The 20,170-nt window shown below is 57.1% G+C and overlaps 1 protein-coding gene across 7 annotated transcripts; it reads right to left on the bottom strand.

The window, feature by feature from the left end:
• Positions 1-1,275: 1,275 nt before the first annotated feature.
• On the bottom strand, positions 1,276-19,611 carry UNC13D (unc-13 homolog D). Of its 7 annotated transcripts, none has more exons than XM_079323399.1 (34): positions 19,392-19,611; positions 17,950-17,987; positions 17,075-17,147; positions 12,516-12,548; positions 12,266-12,373; positions 11,549-11,608; positions 11,289-11,355; positions 11,029-11,206; positions 10,857-10,901; positions 10,471-10,539; positions 10,258-10,327; positions 9,909-10,013; positions 9,414-9,506; positions 9,095-9,198; positions 8,785-8,902; positions 8,160-8,284; positions 7,829-7,919; positions 7,499-7,555; positions 7,315-7,412; positions 7,044-7,095; positions 6,634-6,764; positions 6,268-6,388; positions 5,853-5,993; positions 5,620-5,718; positions 5,026-5,232; positions 4,809-4,877; positions 4,591-4,670; positions 4,289-4,394; positions 4,143-4,214; positions 3,935-4,018; positions 3,553-3,673; positions 2,929-3,052; positions 1,977-2,182; positions 1,276-1,900 (listed from the first exon to the last, which is right to left on the bottom strand). In XM_079323399.1, exons 4-34 carry the CDS (start codon positions 12,546-12,548, stop codon positions 1,797-1,799), a joined length of 3,138 nt encoding a protein of 1,045 aa, XP_079179525.1. In that variant the 5' UTR covers positions 17,075-17,147; positions 17,950-17,987; positions 19,392-19,611; the 3' UTR covers positions 1,276-1,796. The 7 variants fall into 7 exon arrangements, with proteins under 7 accessions (XP_079179525.1, XP_079179522.1, XP_079179523.1 ...); XM_079323396.1 differs by lacking the exon at positions 17,950-17,987 and adding an exon at positions 14,832-14,965; XM_079323397.1 differs by lacking the exon at positions 17,950-17,987 and adding an exon at positions 14,832-14,939.
• Positions 19,612-20,170: the final 559 nt, after the last annotated feature.

Here is a 20,170-nt window from a genome sequence, read left to right as displayed (position 1 = left end):
AAAAATAATGTGAATGGGCCCATTTGTCTTGCAGATTATTGGTAACACAATAAAATCAGTAGATCCAAGGGCCAGCCCCTCTTGTGCTCTGGCCATCTGCCTGTGTCGGGTTCCTCACCAGGATTAGGAGGAGGATGATGGAGATTTCTTCCTCTTTGTCATTCTTGCATTGCTAGGAGCTGTTTTTGTGTGCTTCAAGCCTTATTTTTATAATGCTTGGGCTGTTCTGCTCCGTGGGGTTAGTGGTGCTCTGACTGATGATTTATTAATCTTTGTAAAAGGTGGGATTTCTTTTAGGGTGGGAAAAGACCCACACAACTGCCTGGAGCTGAGCAAAAATTAAGCTTTAACACCTTGAATAATCCAGTGCAAACAACCTCAAAAGAGAGGTCAGCCCATGCCACCTGCTCCCTGGGACATGCCTGGCTAGAGCAAGGTGGGACACAGTGATTTTGTAAAAAACAGCTAAAAATGAGCTGAGACCATATCCAAACCTCCAGCCTTGTGTAGTAAACCTCAAAATAAAGCATGAGGTGGCTGCTTCCAGCTCCAGATGAGCTGCAGGGTGCAGGCACAGGGTGCTGGACCCAGCTGAAATGACACCCTGGGACAGCATCCCCACAATCCCAGACCCAGCTCTGCAATGTTATTTCTCTGCACTGAAGCCTAAGCCAGCAAATGGCTTCCTTGAGAGCTTGCAGTGCCTTAATCCCTCCTGCTGTGGGCTCTGTCACAGATCCCAAAGGAGCTTTTTTCTTTTCCCACCCCCGCATCCAGGATTTGACCTGAGCTGACCCAGCTCTGCCCACCGAGGGAGCAGCTGCTGCCCAGGCACTGGGAGGGGGATGATTTTAATTCCCTGCTCCCTGGCAGCTCCCAGGAACCTGCTGCAGCTCAAACACGGCCACCCCCGTGCAGGGTGAAGGGAGAGGGAGCTCCAGGTGTATAATTTGTACTTAAAATTGCAGCAAAAACAAGCTCCAAAAAGCCAAACAAATTATAACAACCTTGTCAGGCATTTTTGCTGTCATACTGGGTCACCCCCACATGGATGCACCCTGCAGAGCTTCCATCACTTCCAGAGGGACCCAGATCCCTGGCACAGGCTGGGAGTGATGCCAGGGACCTGCACCCCATGCCTGGGCTGTCAGCTGCCCAAAATGCCTCCTGGTTTGGCTTCCAGGGCTGTGATGCTCTTTATTGCTCCCAAGGATCCAGCAAGATCCCAGGATGTTGGTAAAATTGGTGGTAAAATAAAAAACAAACAGAAACAAGAGCTATGCACATTTTAAAAAAGGAGAAATTCAGCAGCTGCACTCAGATCTCAAATGCCTTGTCCCACCCCACTGTGCTGCTGCTCCAGCACAGGGCCACTGCCCCAAAGCACACAGCCCACACATCAGCTTTGTGGCTTTTCATTTAAAATAAGAGGCTTATCCACAACAAAAGGAGAGGGGGAAGAAACTTAAAAATTAAAAAAAAAAAGAAGAAGAAGAAAGCAGGTTTGGCCATGGCTGTCCCCAGCCTGAATCAGTCATGTTGCAAACAGGAGGACATTGCCAGGAGATGCAGCACTGGCAGTGACAAGCTGCAGGGGGATGGACGGGGCCAGGCACACTCTCACATCCCTCGTGTAGTGTTACTAGTCCAGGCAGGCAGGGAAATCCCCGGAATGCACCTGCCCATGCTGGCCGAAGGTGGGGAGAGCTGTGCGGGGCAGCACAGGGACCGCTCTGCCCCACACCCCTGCAGATGGCTCTGGCTCCAGCACTCAGTCCCGGGGTGCAGACCCTCCCTCACTCCGTCTCCTTGGACTGCTTGGCTCGCTGCTTGCGGAGCTTAACGAAGGCCTGAGCTTCTTTATCCCTTTTCCTGGACTCCAGCAGCCGCAGGATCTCATCTGCCAGGGAAGAGGGAGACGGTGGGAGACGCTCCCCCGGCCCCCGCGCCCCGTGCCCGGCTGTGGCTGCACCTACCCGTGGGTTTGGGGTGGGTCAGGGGCAGCCGGGTCTGGGGCACCGGGCCCGGGTCAGCCCCGTCCTGCTCGGGCTGCAGGCCGGGCAGGCGGCACAGCGGCAGGAACGCTTCGCCCTCCAGGTCGTTGGCGCCCAGCACATCGTAATCGAACACGGTGAGCAGCAGGCAGGCGCCCTCCTGCCGGCACTTCTCGGCGGGGATCAGGCTGCAGGGGCACGGCAGGCAGGGGTCAGCACATCCCACCCTCAATCCCAACCCTACAGGAGGCAGGGGTCAGCACATCCCACCCTCAATCCCAACCCTACAGGAGGCAGGGCTCAGCACATCCCACCCTCAATCCCAACCCTACAGGAGGCAGGGGTCAGCACATCCCACCCTCAATCCCAACCCTACAGGAGGCAGGGGTCAGCACATCCCACCCTCAATCCCAACCCTACAGGAGTTAGGAGTCAGCACATCCCACCCTCAATCCCAACCCTACAGGAGTTAGGAGTCAGCACATCCCACCCTCAATCCCAGCCCTACAGGAGGCAGGGATCAGCACATCCCACCCTCAATCCCAACCCTACAGGAGTTAGGAGTCAGCACATCCCACCCTCAATCCCAACCCTACAGGAGTTAGGAGTCAGCACATCCCACCCTCAATCCCAACCCTACAGGAGTTAGGAGTCAGCACATCCCACCCTCAATCCCAACCCTACAGGAGGCAGGGATCAGCACATCCCACCCTCAATCCCAACCCTACAGGAGGCAGCAATCAGCACATCCCACCCTCAATCCCAACCCTACAGGCTCCATGGCAGTCACAGCCCCACACTGACCCCACACAATCCCGCACCCTCCCAGTGCTGGGGGACCCCACTGGGGTGCAGGGGGTGAAATCCCAGTTCCCGGGGCAGCAGCCCCATAGCAGAGGCGCTGTTGAAGCCGGTGGGTGCAGCCCCTACGTACAAGTCGAAGGCTTCGTCGAAGAGCGGGTGCAGCTCGTTCTTCTTGCACTGGGTGGTCCGGGCCACCACCTCGGGGAACTCGTGCCGGGGCTCCAGGGTGAGCTGCACGAAGGGGTCGCTGGAGCCTGGTGGGGTGCAGACAGACATCAGCCCCTGTCCTGGCCCCTGTGCCCCACCGCGGCTCGCACACGCTGGGGTGGCTGCAGGGGGGTCAGGGCAGCCCCCGCACAGCCCCCAGCCCAGCCCGGGCTCCCGGAGGCTGCGGGAGCATCCCCGGCCCTGCCCGCAGTGACCTCTCCTGGAGAGCTCCCCGAACGACAGCAGCACCGGGACAAGCTCGCTGCTCTCTCACCCTGCCCTTGTAATTGTTTTACCTGCGCCTGCTTGGCGTGACGAAGAGAAGCCGCCTGCCCTGGCTGCTGGCTTGTGCCACAAGCACAATGTGGGCGCTGTGTCCTGCCTACCACATCCCGCTGAACCACCCAGAATCAGCGCAATAACTCCCCTTTCCCCCCAAATCCAGCTCCTCGCATAAAAATGGGAATCAAGAGAGAGCCCAAGCACTGGCAGCATCTCTCCTGGAATTAGGACAGGGACCCTGGGGCAGTGTGGCACCCAGACCCACCGTTGGAGTCCAGCGGGATGAGGTTGGTGGCGTTGAGCACTTCCACACGGAGTTTCTGCTCCGAGGGCCGGTACAGAGCCTTGATGGTCACAGCCCCGTACTTCTCTGAGCTGGTGTCCAGCTGGGCAGGGGGTGCAAGGGTAAGGATGCTGTCCTCATCCCTATCATGGAGGGGGTGCACAGGGCCTGGCAGAGGCTCAGCAGGAATTTGGGGGTACCAGGATGTGCTGAAATCCTCTGGGATGCATTGAGCCCCCTCCTGCTCAATGCTGTGGAAAAACCCCAGCAGCACCAGGAGTGGGAAAATTCCACATTTTCACAGGCAGGACCTGTGAGCAAGGGTGGGTGTGGGAAGGGGCTGGGAGCACCATCCAGCTCCTACCTGCTGCTGGATCCTGTTGCTGAAGTATTTCTGGATGAGTTTGCGGCTTGGGGCACAGCAGAGAGCCAGGTGAGTCTCCAGCGTCTGTGGGGAGGGTGGGAGGTGATGGCCAAGCACATGGACAGGTGCACAGCCCAGGGATGTCCTCCCTGGCATCCCTTCTTCCCAAAGGAGCCCAGGGGGGCTCCCCTTTCCCCCCCTCCCATACCTGGAAGGCTGCACTGTTGATGGTCTCCAGGGGCAGCCCACAGCCCTCGGCATGGAAGCACCGCTCCAGGCTCTGGGGACAAGGATGCTGTCAGCCACCAAACACACCTCTGTCCTTGCCAGGGACCCCCTGCTTCCCCTTGGTACCTTCAGGGCACAGAACAGCCTCTGGCAGTGCTGGACTGAGGGCACCTGCGGGCCCCGGGCTGCCGAGAGCACAGACAGGGTGTGGTGCCACAGGAGGGTGAGGAGGCTGCAGGGCAGAGGAAGGCTGTGAGCAGGATCCAGGGGCTGGGCTGGGGTCAGGCTTTGCAAAGCCCCAGAAGGAAGTGCCTCATCCTGCCCAGCCCTGAAGAGGGATGGCCCCAAGCCCATGGAGATGAGGGGATGCTCCTGCCAAGGGATGGTGATGCTGGTGGCCTCTGCCACATCCCAAGTGCCCTGGTCACCTTTTGAAGTTCTCCTGGACCAGATGCTCGTTGAGGTACTGCAGCTCTGACTCCAGAAACTTCATGAGAGGGATGATGGACTGCAGTGAGAGGAGAGGGGCATTGGGGAGGGCAGGGGGTGAATCCAGCAGGCCAGGGAGGATCCCAGAGAGGCTCCTTCCCATGGGCAGGCTGAACCCAAAAAGGATGATCCAGGAGGGCCTGGAGCAGATACTTACATCCTCAGGCTTTTGGGTGTCACTGCAGGATGAGAGCTCCTGGATGTGTCTGGCAATGCCCTTTTCCAGCTGCCGGGGAAAAACACAGCAAGAAACTTGGGCTTTGCCCTGTGCACCAGCCTCCCCATGCCCAGCTCCACCTTGTCTCCATCCCAGGAGCATTATGGGCTCCAGGACACCTGGGGTGAACCTGGGCCAGGTGAGGGCAGGTGGTCACCTTGGTGGCCAGGGCTTGCACCACGTCCTGGACCTCGTGGTCCAGGCAGGCCACGGTGCTGTCCAGCTGCCTGTGCAGAGCGTTCTGGATCTGCTGGGGGTCGATGATGCCCCTCATGCGCTGCTCCAGCTGGTTCCAGTCCAGCTGCAGCGGCAGCTTCAGCATCAGCAGCCGGAGCTGCTCGATGTTGTTCACCACGATGCAGAGCTGGGGGAGGAGGGTCTGCCTCAGGGTCCACACCCCCTGAGCACCCCACATCCCCATCTCAATACAATCTCCATCATTATTCCATCCCCATCCCAATGCAATCGCCATCATTATTCCATCCCCATCCCCATCCTCACCTGTGTCCCATCACCATCTCCATTCTCATTATCATGCTCACCTGTGTCCCCATCCCCACCCTGCTCCTCCTGCTCACATAATTTCTCTCCCGATTTTCCAGAATTATGGCTTTTGGTGGCCAAGTGGCCTCTATGGAACCCAAACTGGGGATGTCAGCTGGGTTCTCAGCAGCTCAGCTCCCTCTTTGTTCAGAAACCAGTGCCAAATCCTGCCCTTCCTGGAGCAGCCAGGACAGGTTCCAACACCAACCTTGTTGGCTGCCTCTCCCTCGTTCTGCTCACTCAGTGACAGAGCCTCAGCCCTCTCCTTGATGAGCTTGCAGTACATCAGGGAGATCTTGCACATGTCCTGCAGGACAGAGAGGAAACCAGCAGGACTGAACCAGGCACCACAGGGACACTGTGGGTGCTGCCTCCTTCACAGAGACACTCCCAAAGAGCAGGAGGAGGAAGCTCCACGTGCTGGTGCCCAGGTGTACAAACCTCCAGCAGATTGACCATGATCATGAAGGCTTTCTCAGGGTCTGGCCAGTTGAGCTGCTGCCAGGTTGTCATGATCTGGGCATAGCAGGTGGACAGGTCCACAGTGGATGTGCTGTGCTTGTGATACCCGTAAGGCTTTAGCTGAGGGGCAGAGAGGGAAATGCAGCTTTTACAGAGATGCCATCCCAGAGAGCAGAGCTGCTCCTTCACTTTGGGCCCATCATCAGCTCCTTGGTTATTCACTTGGGAGAGGAACCAAGCTGCTCCTGGGCTGCCAGAGGCACTGATGTGGTGATCTCAGTGTTGTGAGCCAGGCACAGCAGCAAGGCAGGGAGGACAGCTGGAGTGTCCCCAGAGGGAGGAGGGAGGTTTCTCCTGCCCAAAGTGGGGAGGGAGGTCTCTCCTCTCACGTTACCTGGTCCATCTGGATGGCTCTGTGAGCTCTCTCCAGCGTGGTGCTGTAAGCCTTCTGCAGCCACAGGGGCAGTGCTTCCTCGAACCACTGGTGGAAATTGCTCAGAGCCAGAGGTTCTTCCCTGGGGATGAAGGCACTGGCTTCTCCAACTGCACAGCAGCAGCACAGGACCCTCACCCCTCCTGCTCTCACACCAACCCCACCCAGAGATGAGCCCAAAACCCTCCTGTGATGCTCCCTTCGACACCAGCAGCCTGCTCTGCCTGGTGTGCAGTCAGTGATGGAGGGGATGGTTGGACCCAGAGACCCTCTCAGTTAAATGCTCACCCCCTCCCTTTGGCACCTCTCCTCCCTGGGGTTGGATACCTGCTGGGGAGGAACTCCTTCATCTGGCAGAGCTCCTGCAGCTTCCTGTAGAGATCAAAGAGGCTCTCGGCCGTGGGTTTGGACATGCTGCTGTCCACCCTGTGCAGCTGCTCCTGCACGTGCTCTGCCACCTGCATGGGAGCAAGGGCAGGGGACACATTGAGGTCTGGCCAGGAAGGGCCAGGGAGGGTCAGCTCAGGGCACTGCTATTCTTCTGGGTGGCATTTCAGGAGATTTATTGGGTGAAACAGTGCCATAGTCACTCTGTGGGCACGCAGGGAAGGAGGAGAGTGTTTCTTGCTCCCCTTTCACGCTTCCAACAAGCAGTTGCCACCTGAAGGGTGGCCAAAAACCTCAGCCTGGCTTTAGACCTTAGTCCCCTGAGGGCTGAGCAGCCCAGGCTTGCTCACCAGGCTCTCCAGCTCCAGGTAGGCAATGGAGAAGATATTCAGCTTCAGGTTGCTGCAGGAGAGAAACGTGGAGTTTGGAGCCTGCCAACCCCAGCCCAGCTAAGCCAGCCAGGCCATGTCCTGGGTGAGGACAGCACAGCTCTGAGGGGCAGAGATGGGACCAAAGATCCCACCCTGGAGCCCAAGGGTCAAGGAATGAGGCAGCCAAGTGCCCTGTCACTCTTGACCCCAGGGAAGGGGGATGGGGTTGAGATCAAGCACTGAAACCTACGTGATGAACAATTTATTCCAGATCTTTTGGCACTGCTTGAGATCTTCTATCACCTCCAGCAGGAGCTTGGACAAGGCTTTGCTATTCTCCTCTATGCTCTGCAAATGAAAGAACAGCTGATTTTGGATGCTCAGACATTTTGAGGTGACTTTATCAAGTCAGAGGGACAGAGATGGGAACTGACCTTCACCATGGGCTTGAGGTGCTGCTTCTGCATGTGAAACCACTCTGCTGTGCCTGACTGCAAGAGAGGAGTCCTGGTGGGATGGCAGGGAAGCAGGAGGAGCAAAGCCAGCTCTGCCACCCCCTTCACTCTCCCTGTCCCCTGGATGAGGTGAGAACCTGTGCTGGGAATCACAGGCTAGGGCCACCAGGTTGAAGAGGTGAGTGTTTCCCATGCCATGGTGAACCAGGAGGATTTGCTGAGCTGTGGGCATTGGGCAGGGGATGGAAGGGAAGGGAGACCCCCAGGGCCCCACCCTGCAGGGGTTGGGGTGGGTGAGACCCCCAGTACCTTCAGAGCTGTGGAGACCATCTGGGGCAGGTCAGGGCTGGGTGTGCACAGCTCATGGAAAGCTTTTGTTTTGCACATCTGGACAAGGACCCTGCAAAGTGAGAACCTCAAGTGAAACCCAGCAGCTGCCACCAGAAACAAACAGCTCTGCCCTCAGAGACCCTGCCCAAAGCATTCCCCACAGGGAGCCCAGGGTGAGGGATGGGACAGTCACAGCAGCCCAGACGGGGCAAAAGGGCTCACACAGAGTTTGCTCAGGCTCAGGGGTTTGTCCATCACAGGGGCCAAGCCCCAGGAGCCCATTTGCAGGTGGCACCAGTGACCAACTCACCGCAGCAGGGACTGGAGCCTGTCCTTGGACCTCGGGACAGACAGGGGGAAAATGATGCGGAACCTACGGATGAGGGAGACGCCGTAGGTCAGCAGGGACTGGAAGGACTCGGCCAGCTCTGCTTTCTGGGGAGAAGAAAGGAAACATGCACTGTGCTCCTCAGGTGCTGGCAGGACCACAGCACCACAGTGGAGGGAGCTGGTGCTCCCATTCCTTTCCAGCCTGCTCCAGGGATGGGAAAAAATAAAATTCCTGATGTAGCAGCTTCTCCCTGGAGGGACTGAACTGAGCTTTGTGCCTAAACCTCATTGCTATGTGTGGAAAATTCAGTGTCTCAGCAGGGTGCAGGGATGCTCTGGGAAAACAGGCTGGGAGAAGCAGAAATGGGCTCATATTTAAGTTTTGCAGGGGGTTGTGATGGCAGGGATGGGGCAGGGGGATGTCAGTGCACAGGGTAAGGGGCTCTCCACAGACAGGGGGAACAAACCACTGGGAAATGCCCTCCAGACACCCTGGCACCCCTGTACCCCAATCCCTTCCTGGAACAGGGGTGTGAAACAGCCCCAGGGGCAGCTGCAGGAGGGGCTCAGTGCCTGGGGCCCCTGTCCCTGAGCTGAGCCCTCACCTGCTCTGGCCTCAGGCGCTCCTGCACCCAGCGGTACTCGATGCTGGTGATCTGGTGCAGGAGGCAGCTGCTGTTGAACTCCAGGCTCTGGTAGAGTTTGCTGTAGGCCAGCCACTGCCTGGGGAGGAGGGAGGGCTGGGCTGAGCCCCCAGGGCTGGGGGGCACCCAGGAGCCAGCCACAGCCACAGCTGGGAGAGTCACAGGTGTGCTGGGGACAGCACCTGAGCCTGTGGGACAGACCAGCTGTGGCCAGGGGGCCCAGGAAGGCCCCAGGTGCTGCACTGGGATGCTCTGGGGGTGGGGGACTCACGCCATGTCCTGGTGGAAGTCAGACAGGTCCTTCTGTGTGGCGTGCAGGTACAGCACAGTGCTGGCATGGCTGCTCAGCTCCCCATCCCAGGAGGTGCTGCCAGCCTGCCAGGAGGGAAGGGGGAGGGAATGTGTCCTGGAGCAAGACAGGATCAGCAAAGAGGGGACAGACACCATGGGGTGCCTGCAGGAGGGGGAAGGATGCCAGGCATCACCCTGACCCCCATTCCCATCACACAGTGTGGTGGTGTGGGCTGCAGAGGAGCCTCCCCAGCCCTGCTGGAGGCTGCTCCTGCTGCTGGCAGCAGCTCTGCTGGTACCTGGTGCTGGAGGATCTCGTGGGACACCAGCTGCTGCAGGAGGTGGCGATGGACGGTGTAGCTGGGCTGTGTCCGGCTGCTCGTGGTGGCTCTCTGGAAAGAGACAAGGCAGAGGGAGCCATCAGCTGCCTGCACACAGGGACACTGCCACAGCACAGACACAGGGCCCAGAGAGCAGGGCTGGAGAGCCTGGGGCTGCAGGTGCACCAGGAGCAGGGACTGGTGCTGGCTCAGAGCTCAGGGGAGGCTCCAGCACCTGCAGACCCTGGTGCTGGCACCTCTGCCCTGGGACAGGCACCCAGACAAGCCCCAGGGGACAGGCAGCTGTCCCTTGGACAATGGGAAAGGACCCCATCCCATCCCTCCCCATCCCATCCCATCCCATCCCATCCCATCCCATCCCATCCCATCCCATCCCATCCCATCCCATCCCATCCCATCCCATCCCATCCCATCCCATCCCATCCCATCCCATCCCATCCCATCCCATCCCACCTTCTTGTGGGTCAGCAGGAACTGCAGGTGGCAATGTCCCCGCTCAGGGTAGGTCTCTGTCCGTGGCTCCAGCTGGTACCACTGGTCATTCCAGCAGTGCAGGTCCTGCAGGCACAGAGGGACAAGAGGGCAGCCCTGGGCACTCCTCCCAGGAGAAGGATCTCATTCAGAGACCAGGGGATCTTCATCCCACTGCGTTCAGGGGCAGGAAGATTCTGTATTGGGTTAAAAACACAGGTGTGCAGTGACCCAGTGTGCTGGAATGTGGCACAGGGAGAGACCTGACAGTCTGTGGGATCCCGGGTGTACCCAGGGCTGGGATCCTGGGGAGGAGGGGAGGCACCCTCACCTTGAGACGAACCACCACATTCCCCAGGAAATCATCCTGCCCTTTGTCTTTGCGAGCGTCCTTAAAGATCCTGAAAGGCACAAAGGGCGGAGGGCTGGGAGGTGTCCTGCGGCCGGGGCCGGGCTGGCACAGACCTGCTGCCCTCCCTCCCTGCCATTTTTAAAATCCAGCGGGCAAATGAGGGTTCCCACCCCCTCTGTCCCCAGCACCAACCTTTTGAGGCCGTGCAGGTCCGTCAGCTCCCCCAGCTTGTGCCGCATCGACTCCACCACGTCCGAGTCCCTGCCGGGCAAAACCCACCGGGGAGAGAAAACAGAGCAGGGAGATGCAGGGATGGTGGAGAAGGGAAAGCACAGAGCAGGGGACTGTCAGGACTGAGGGCACCCCCAAACCCAGCCCAAATCTGCGAGCATGAGGCTGCTCTCCATGAATTAAACCAGGGTTTGGGACCTGGGCACAGGTCACACCCTGCACTGAGCAGTGCTCCACAGAAAGTGATGGGCAAAGGGGTTCCCAGCTGGCTGCTGGGCCTTTAAAGAAGTTGCAGGTGGAGTTTGGGGAGGCAGAGCCCCCTGGGGCAGGGTGCTGGGATCACTCACCACATGTCCAGGTGGAAGCTGGCTGTCTCCACATCTTTAAACTCCCTGCAAGGCACCAGGGGATGCTGTTACTCATTAAAACACGAGTGGTGAGCCCCCCACCCCAAAGCCAGGAGCACTGGGCACAGCCTGGGTGCCCAGGGAGCAGAGCCAAGGGCTGGGGGTGCATTACAGGATGAAGGTCTCGTTCCACACGGGGCTCAGGGTCTGGTTCATGACTTGGGTGCGGTGGATTTGGTCCTCAGGGATGAGGTCTTTGACCACAGCCTTCATCCTCTTCTTGTGCTCAGGGTGGGCTGGCTCCTGGCTCCTGGCCTCGATGCCCAGCAGGCAGTAGGGGTCACTGAGCCCTGCCAGGGTGGGGGTGTGGGAATTCCACTGGGAGCAGCAGCTGCCCCTCTTCCCATGGGACACACGCCCACATCCACTCACCACTGACATCTTTACCCAAAATCCCCTTGGCTTCCTTCACTGTGGCTTTCAGGCAGTAGATGGGGCTCTGGAAAAATGAAAAAACAGTGATTAATGTGCAGGATCACCAGCCCTGTGAGGAAGGATGGGGCTGGAGCAGGACCTGCCATCAGCTCCCACCCAAGCAGTGGCAACCCCAGGGCACCCCAAATCCCAGTGCCAGGGCTCAGAGGCACTGCAGCCCCCCAGCTCCCCCCCACTGCACACTGGGGACACTGTACCTCCAGCTCCATGACCTGCTGCATGATGGCACTGTGCTCCTCCGGGTCCATGCCAAAAGCCTGTGTGGATAATGGGGTTGATGATGGATGCTGCCCCATTAGCAGGGCTGGAGAGCAGCCAGGGGCTTCCCTCTGCTCCCTGGGAGCAGCCCAAGGGACAGGAGAGTGGCAGAGGCCAGCAGGAAGGCTGGGGAGCAGCTGAAAGCTCCTGAGGAAGAGCCTTCTTCCCACCATCCCCAGCCTAAGATAAACACTTCTCCCCAGGGCTGTTTCCCAGCACAGGATGCTCCCAGCCCTCCAGCTGGATGCTGCTGCTGCTTCTTTCATGGTGCTTGTGAAAAGCTCCCTCTGAGTGACCCTGTAGGGGGCCAGAGGAATGATTATTGGCTCCAAACAACCAGAGAGAAATTGTCTGTGGGGGGATCAGGGCAAGTTCTGTATAAGTGGGACAGGGCACTTCCACATCCTGGCCCCTGGAGCCTCTGGTCCAGTCCAAGCCTCTGGCACATGGAAAGCCCAGCCTTATTCAACATTAATATTCTCAAGTTTGCAAGTAAAAGTTTGTTCTCCAACCTCCTGAGAATTTTGTGGTCTGCTGTGAACCATCAGAGCAAATCAAAGCCCCTTTAAAAACTCACTGAGCAAGCTTGGGATGAGAGAGCCCTGCCACCCCCTGTGCTGGGAGGAGGGGATGTCAGGGACAGGCTGGGGACACACCTTCTGCACGTAGGAGTAGAGCTCCTGGGAGTCCCCAACGTGCTGCTGCTCGGGCTTGCCCAGGCGATGCAGGATGGTGTAGAGAACCTCCTCGTAGAGCAGGGCCAGCTGTGGGGACAGGGCTGTCACCTCCAGGGCACAGCAGCTCCATGCATCCCCCAGAGCAGCAGGATGCCCCCTCCCAGCTGCCCCAGTGCCCTGGAGCTGAGCCCTACAGTGCCACCAGTGCCATCAGTGGGGCCACACTCACCTCCTCCCTGGAGAAGCGATGGGACAGATCCATCTGGGGAGGGAAGAGAAGAGAAATGTTGCTGTAAGAGTTCTTGCACAGTGCAAGAAAAAACAGTTTATTGAAGGCTTTAAATGAGATAGTTTGTGAAAAACAACAAAACAGTTCATGGGTTAGAGAAAGAGACACTTTTTATCTCAGGCTTTCCTACAGATGTAGCAGGTGTCCATTTTTTGTTATAATTTTTTTCTCTTGTGTTTACAGTAGAGAAAAGCTTTGAGCGTGGGAAAAATCTTGGCTGGAGCTGAGAAAGTTTCACGGCCTGAGAAAAAGACTCAGAAGCTGAGAAAAGGCCTGGCTGAAAGGTGCCCAGGCCTTCAGCAGCTCCAGAGAGAAGCAGGGAGGTTTCCTTCCCACCAAGGGCATGGTGTGAGGAGGAAATGGTGGCCGGACAGGGCAGGGCAGGGCAGCCAGGATGGGCAGCATCACCCACAGCACAGGAGGGTGGGATGTCCCCAAGGATGCTGTGACACCCCACAGACACCCCATGGCCAAGGGGCAGCAGCAGGGCAGCACGGGGGGCTTCACCCCCAAGCCCCATTAGAGGAGGGGGCTGAGAGGCTGGAACAGCAGCTTGGGGTGACCCAGGAGGGTTTAAAAGGCACCCACCCCTCACCCCCAGAACCACTCAGTGCAGCAGCTGAGGGACAGGGCACAGTGAGGAGCTCCAGGCTGGGCAAGGAGGTGCCAAAAGCCACCAGGATTTGGTGCAGTGCTACAAATCTCTGAAAGCTGCAAGGATGACAGCAGCAGCATGAGCTTCCAAAGAAGAATGAAATCCAAGCAGACACTACCAGAGGAAGGGGAGCAGTGTCCCTGGGCCATCTGTTATTGGTCCTGGCACTGGAGCCTCTGGGAGTACAAGGGGGTGACACCAGAAACGGAACAGAAGTTTTTAAAATGAGTTTGGGCTTCTCTGGGCTGAGGGCTGTTTGCTGAGCATGGTCCCATCCCAGCACCTGCCCATGCAGGGTTGGTGGGGATGGATGGATGGACAGACAAATCCTACCCATGGGTCAGCCCAGGCCCCAAAGTGACCTCAGGAACCCCTAACAGAAAAAAAACAAACCAACCCTGAGCTTGAACATTAACATTTGCTTGTGGCAAATCTAGGGCTGGCATAATCCCCTGGCCATCTGGACTGAATTCAGCCCTTCCAGCCCGGTGAGTTTAACTCTCGTGCTGCTTCTCTCCCTTCCTCTGCCTCCACATCCCTTCTTGTACCCTCTGCTGGCTTCTGGGGGCTCTGATGGCTCAGTAACCCCCTGTGAAAGGGGTCCTGTTGCACTCAGGAGGGTCCCAGCCTGCCCCTGCCCAGGTTCCAAGCACCTGCTGCTGCTGGCACTGTCCTGCCTGTGCCAAGCTTTGGCCCCATCCCAAATCCTTCAGCATCCCCACAGTCAGTGCTGCCCCATTGCAAGGTCACAAGTGCAAAGGGGACAGAAAAAGGACTTTATGTCTCTGTTGCTGTTATTCATCAGCAAGGCAGAAGCATCTGCTCCTTGCCCAGCAGTGGGGCAGCACAGGAGGGCAGGGGGAGGAATCCCTGCTGGTTTTGGGGGCAGCTCCCTGCTGTCCCCATCCTCTCTGTACACACAGGACTGGTTAAGCTGAAGCTGAGCTGAGCCACCAGGACATGTTTACTGCTGCTAATCCTCATGCCAGGAGCCCAGCTCAAATCCAGGAGTGTTGCTTAAACCCAGGTCTGGATACAGCAGCAGCATCAGCCCAGCAGCAGGGGGAAGGCAGAGGGGACAGGGGCACCTAGGAGGGAGGAGAAATCCCTGATTGGGGACACCAGCAGGGCAGACCATCCCAGGGCAGGACAGACATCCCAGGAGTGGATCCAGCTCAGCCCACCCCAGGAGCACACATGGGCACTGTGCCCTGGTGCTCCCAGCAGCACTGGGCAGAGCTGGGATGGCAGGGACAGGCACAGGGACCCAGAGGAAGTCAGTGGGGTTGGGATGGCCTAGAGAGGGTTTTGGGGGAGCTGCCAGCAGCAGGGAGCCCAGAGGGGCTGGGAGGTGCTGGGAAGCTCAGAGGGGACCCTCAGTGGGGCACAGAGCTGCAGCTGACCCCGTGCTCAGCCCGGGGTGCCCATTTACACGGGTACAGCACCCCCATCTCCCAGTCCCACCCATGGTTTGGTCCCTTCCCTGCCATTTACAGCCCCCAGCACTGCCCAGGGTCCCCTGGGCACAGCACCCTGACCCTGCCTGCTGCCATCACACCCCAAACTCTGTCCCCAGCCCCCCTGAGCCCAAAGCCACCTACCTCGGGGCTCTCCTCCCCGGGGAGGGTCCCTGGGGGGCTCTCAGCAGCAGGATCCATCTCGGGGGGAGCTGAGCTCTGCCTGGAACTGCAGCCTCCCCCACTGCCTGGCTGGCTCAGAGGAGGAAACCACAGCCCTTATCAGAGCGTGGCCATGTCAGCAAAGCGGAAACGGGCTCAGCTCCTCCAGAGCACCCCGAGCTGCTCCCTGCACCCTACGGGCCACACAGGCAGCAGGGCTGCCACATCCAGCCCCTGCTGTCCCCTGCCAGCAAGGAATTGGGAACAACTGGGAGAAACAGCCCTGAGAAGGCAAAGCCCAGCAGGGGAAGGGGTGATGGAGAGGGTTAGGGGAGGCAGCACTAAGGATCTGATGTGTCTTTGGGATCTTTGCCCTGAGAGCAAGGGCAGGCACCTTGCAGAGAGCAGGGTCTGCAGTCCTGGAGGGTGGAGGGGATTTGAAACCCCATGCAAAAGCTGCAGGATGAGAAATTCTTGCAACACCCAGGACCGTTGCACAAGGTTGGGCTGAGAACAGTTAAGAGCCACGAACAGCACTGAGAAAAGGACTGCGACTTTTTCTTCAAAAGGGCTGTCCAGAAAGAGCTGGTTACTGACAAAAAAAGCAGAGAGAAATGACGTTGAAAACTTGTTCTTTACCATCAGTTTCATTCTTGTAAACACTTTATCTGACTGCAGCTGCCAGGCAGGTTCCCCTCCCCTGGCAGATCCCTATCAGGATGCTCTCACTGATAACAAACTGGGTGGGGGAAGGCTGGGCTGGGCATCAGGGGCTGGCCAGGGGAAGAGCCAGTCTGCTCCTGGGTGTGTTTGTGTCTGCAGCCACAGCTGAGAGCAGCCTGGGCTCTGGAGGAGCTGTTGAGCCGCACAAGCATTTCCCGCATTCTGGGGAAGGGCTCAGCCCACGCTCAGTGTCACTGCTGGGGTTTGGTGACACTGCTGAGGAGCCACAGGCTCTGTGCAGCCGGGCACTGACTCCCCAAGGGGAGGTTTTGCCATCCCCACACCTTTCTGGTCCCTGGATGGTCCAAAAGCCATTAAAAAAAGAAGTAAAAAGATGCACACTGAAATCAGTGGTACTGTGCAGGCACCCTGGGATTTGTGCTGAACCCAAACAGGAAACCATGACCATGGAAACTGCACTGGAAAGTTTGTCTCCTTCACACCAGTGGAGGAATCAGAGTCCATCAGCACACGCAGCATGCTGGCTCCAAGCAGGGCTGCAGGAGGATGCTGGCAGCATCCCTGGGAGAGGGGAAGGCAGCCAGTCCCTTCCAGCCTTGCACTCACCCAGTCCTTTAATTGAGGCAGGTTGCACTGTTTTAACTGCTTTAAGAGAGACACAACCTCCCTTTCCCCTGGGACCCTCTAAGAGCAGGTTATAAAAGCAAAAGAGGCTCCTTGAAGTTGTGGGACCAGGAGATAGAAAAAGAGCAGAGGCAGGGGAGGGTTGATGTGGGGGGGCAGATTTTCTTTACCCAGGACAGCCAGCATAGGACTGGGGCCAAGAGGGGCTGCACAGCATAGAAACTGTGCAGTTTTTACTCCTGAATTTCCAGGAGTAGGGGGATGCCAAGATAATACACAGATTAAAAATCTAGAGATACAATTAGACACCAAAAAGCTGAAATGCACTCCTGAGGTTTTTCAGCCCTGCTCCCTGAGGTCTGAAAAAAGCTGCTTGTTGCATTTCTGCTCCCTCCCCTGTCAGGAGGGCTCTGTCCCCAGGAATTGTGTGCCCTCCTTTGTTGTGCACTCCCAGTTTGGCACTGGAGCCACACTTGGTGAGGATGCCTGTTCCCTTTGCTGTCAGAGGTGCTTTCCCAGCCCTGCCAGCCTCAGCCTTGGCTTTTTGCAGCCTTTTTCCATTGGCTCACCCTGGGCAAACAGCTTAAAAGCATCTCCTCTCTCACTGCTGGATGGGATGTGGTGGAGAAGCCAGTTCCTGTCCCATGACATGCACAAATGCAGTTTATTGATCTGGGACGTCAGCTCTGTGCTCCTTGCAAAATACTGTTAGTGGGAACTAGAGAAAAGTGCACAATGGCCTCTGGAAACCATTGCTGCCATTGCTGCTTTTAGCTTTGATTGCAAAAGCAAAATCTGGCCCAGCAAAGTGCAAACCCAGAGATAAATGCAGGGCATGGACTCAGTATCCTTGAGCTGCTCACACTTTTCACTGCTCCTTGCCAACAAAAAATAACAGCAATCAGGATGTCTCTTACCTCAACCAGCACAGAGAAAACAGCTGAAAGCCTTTAGTCAATCCTCAAATCCACTTCTCTCCTCCTTGTAGCACTGGAGAAACAAAATCCACTCACAACTATTGCTAAACATCAGCAGAGAGCCTCCAGCCAGGAGCTGGTGGCTGGGCTGGGGCTGTGCAGGCTTTAGAAAGCAAAAGTTCAGCTGCAGTGTGGAAATGTCTGTTTAAAAGCACTTTGCCCAGCAGCTCCCCAGCTGGCCACTCCACTGGTTTGGAAATGCCCAGGCACAGCCCAGCAGGGGGGGAGCACACAGCTCCCATCCTTGGGAAGGACTCTGTGCAGGGTTCACATGGATTTGAGTCTCTGTGTGTGTGCCATGGGGGAGCTCTTTGGTGAGCAGGTCTCAAAAGCAGCAAATACCCTTTTCTTCCCTGGGTTTTAGCAGCAGCCACCTGTTCCACAAAATATCAGTGGCAAAAATCACTGAGCTCCAGTATTTGCACCTACTCCTTGTCCAGGAAACAATGAGAGAAACCCTAAAAGCAGCTCCAGAATGAGTGAATATTTCTTGTTAGTAGAGACAATCCTAATAAACTCTGTGCCCCACACTGGCAGACAACTAGCAAAACATCCCAGACATCCAAGGCAGGACTTCCCAAAGGGAGTGGTTAACATTCCCCAAAATAGCCCCTGCTTCCCATGCTGTCAGTCTGCCTCCTAAAATAACCAACACATATATGCACAATATGGACTGGAGCCTTACATTCCTTTTAAAAACAAGTCATTCTAAAGGAAAACCCTTTATACCTGTCCCCAATATAAATAAAGTCCACAGTTCACTTGTGAATGGGGTTATAGGTGCTGCTGAGAAAACAGAGAACAAGCATCATCACCTTTTTTATAGAAAATCACCTTCCCCTCAAAGGGAACCCTGCTAGGAAAGTGCCCTAGACCAGCAATAACAGTAATTTATCTCCTACCTCTAGTCCTGGTTCTGAAGCCACAGCCCAGCCTCACTCTTATCTCTCGGATGGAAATGGGCAAATAGTCAAAAACCTGATTTCAACATGTCCCTCCCTCACTTCTCCTTTTAAACACGGGGTCTGATGACTCTGCAGAAGCCAGTGGTGCCTGCCAGGCATTGGCAGGGGACAGAGCAGGCACCAGGCAGGGAGACAGAGGTGGTTTCAGAGTGAGACATCCCTGCTCCCCTCTTTGGAGCTGCCCAGGGGAGGGGTCCCCCTGGGAGCCACTGTGCTGTGGGGCCAGTGGTTCCAGACCCAGGGGGGATGTCAGTGATCCCCCCTCCCTGTGCCACCACCAGTTACTCCAGCCATGACCCCCCTTGTCTCCTGAGCACTTTGGAGGCAGCTGGGAAGGAAGTGGGGAACACACATCTCCCACCACATTTGGGACATCTTAGAAGGATGTCAAGGCAACCTCCCTCCCTCTGGGAAGAGCAAAGGGGACTTCCAGCCACCCACACAGGACAGGGCAGCTGTGAAAGCTCTGTTCACCCTGGGATTCCTGTGCAGGAGCAGAGGTTTGGCACAAGAGCTGCCAGCTCCATGGCAGGGACGTGCAAGGATGACTCTGAGGAAGTCACAGACTTCATGTGAAGACCTGGATGTCCCTCATTTGCCTCACGGCATCTTTTGACCTCTCTAAAATGTTTTCACCATCACTGTCATGTGCTGTCTTCCACTTCCCTCTCCCAGTGAGATAATTCCATTTCAGACACTGGATTTATCATCCCCTCACTGCAGGGACAGAGAATGGGGTACACAGAGTTCAAAGCCATTGTTTGCTGGTTTGGGGGCTGAGTTGAGAGCAGCAGGACCTACAGCATGTGTCTGAGCTGAGGAGGGACCCGGGGGATGCTTGTGAAGGTGGAAGAACCCAGGGCTGACACCCAGGTACCTCCAGGCCCCCATGGTGCCCATTAACCAGGATATTCTGGAGCACAGATGAAAAATTACTGACCAGCTCCAGCACAGAGCATTCTCCTCACAGCTTTCCCACCAACAATTCTCCCCACTCACTTGCCAAAGCCCCTGAGGAGCCCATCAGGAGACAAACGCTGGGGTGATGGGAGGAGGCTGCAGGACAACCCCTCCCACCGCCCCCACATTCCAGAGGGACACACCAAAACATGGAATATTATTGCAGTCAATCTGTGCCACGGGAAGAGCCAGAGTGTCCCAGCCAGAGCCCAGCCCTCAGAGAGCAAAGGACATGGAAAAGGAGGAGGAGGAGACACAACTGGAGCAGGGAAAGGAAAAGTTTAGAAAGAGGATTTGCTGAGCTGAGCTCATAAATGGAGCCAAGCTGGTACCTTTTGTTCCAGCATCTGGAAACCAGAGGAGCTGTGCAGGGAACGGCAGGGAGGGATCCTGCTCCAGCTGTAGCTGAGGTGTGAGATCCAGCAGGTCTGAGCCCTGCTCTGCTCCCCTTGCCCTGGGCCACTCCATGTCCCTCTCCCGGTGGCACAGGGCCAGCCCTTGGCAAGGAGGGGGCTGAAATACTGGTTCCAGTCTCTTGGAGCTGACTCACTCCAGGGAGCAGACAGGTGAGTAACAGCTGCTGTGGCTGCAGAGAGAGCCTGGACTGAAATAAAGATCCCTACCCTGCACATCTCAGCTTTCTGTCCCCACCCACAAACCTCACATTTGTCCCTGGGGCTTTTCTGTGCAGCTTTAACCTGAAACTCCTCCTGATCACAGGCTGCCTTGGCAAAACTCACCTCCAACACATCCCTGGCAGCTGGCTCTGCTCCTGGTGCTGTGGGAGCAGCTGGATCCAAACCTCACCCCACACCTCCTGCCCCCTCCAGCAGAGCTTGCAAGGGAGAGAGTGCTGTGAGCCAGAGCTGATAAATCACCGTGTGGCAGAGGCAGCTGGACCATCTACAGCTCTGAGAGTGGTGGGAATTCCTAATGCTCTCCAAAGGAAGGCACACACAGGATGGGGAGGTGCTGGCCAGGTGGGCTTCACCCCACTCCCTACAACTACTTAGTCCCTACAACTACAGAAAATTAATGCAAAAAGCTGGAGCAGCACTTGAGGTAAAACCTGGGCAGAATGGGGTGGAGGAAAAGGACTCTGTTTGTTCCA

Source organism: Erithacus rubecula, assembly GCF_903797595.1.
Source record: "Erithacus rubecula genome assembly, chromosome: 20".
In the NCBI taxonomy this organism is placed as follows: domain Eukaryota; kingdom Metazoa; phylum Chordata; class Aves; order Passeriformes; family Muscicapidae; genus Erithacus; species Erithacus rubecula.
This window is presented reverse-complemented; position numbering and strand designations above follow the sequence as displayed.

Coding starts and splice junctions, on each gene's coding strand:
- UNC13D (XM_079323396.1), bottom strand. CDS start 14,888: ATGGATCCTGCTGCTGAGAGCCCCCCAGGGACCCTCCCCGGGGAGGAG. Junction 11,207..11,288: donor TTTGGGTAAAGATGTCAGTG/GTGAGTGGATGT, acceptor CCACCCTGGCAG/GGCTCAGTGACCCCTACTGC. Junction 4,215..4,288: donor GGCTGTTCTGTGCCCTGAAG/GTACCAAGGGGA, acceptor CCTTGTCCCCAG/AGCCTGGAGCGGTGCTTCCA.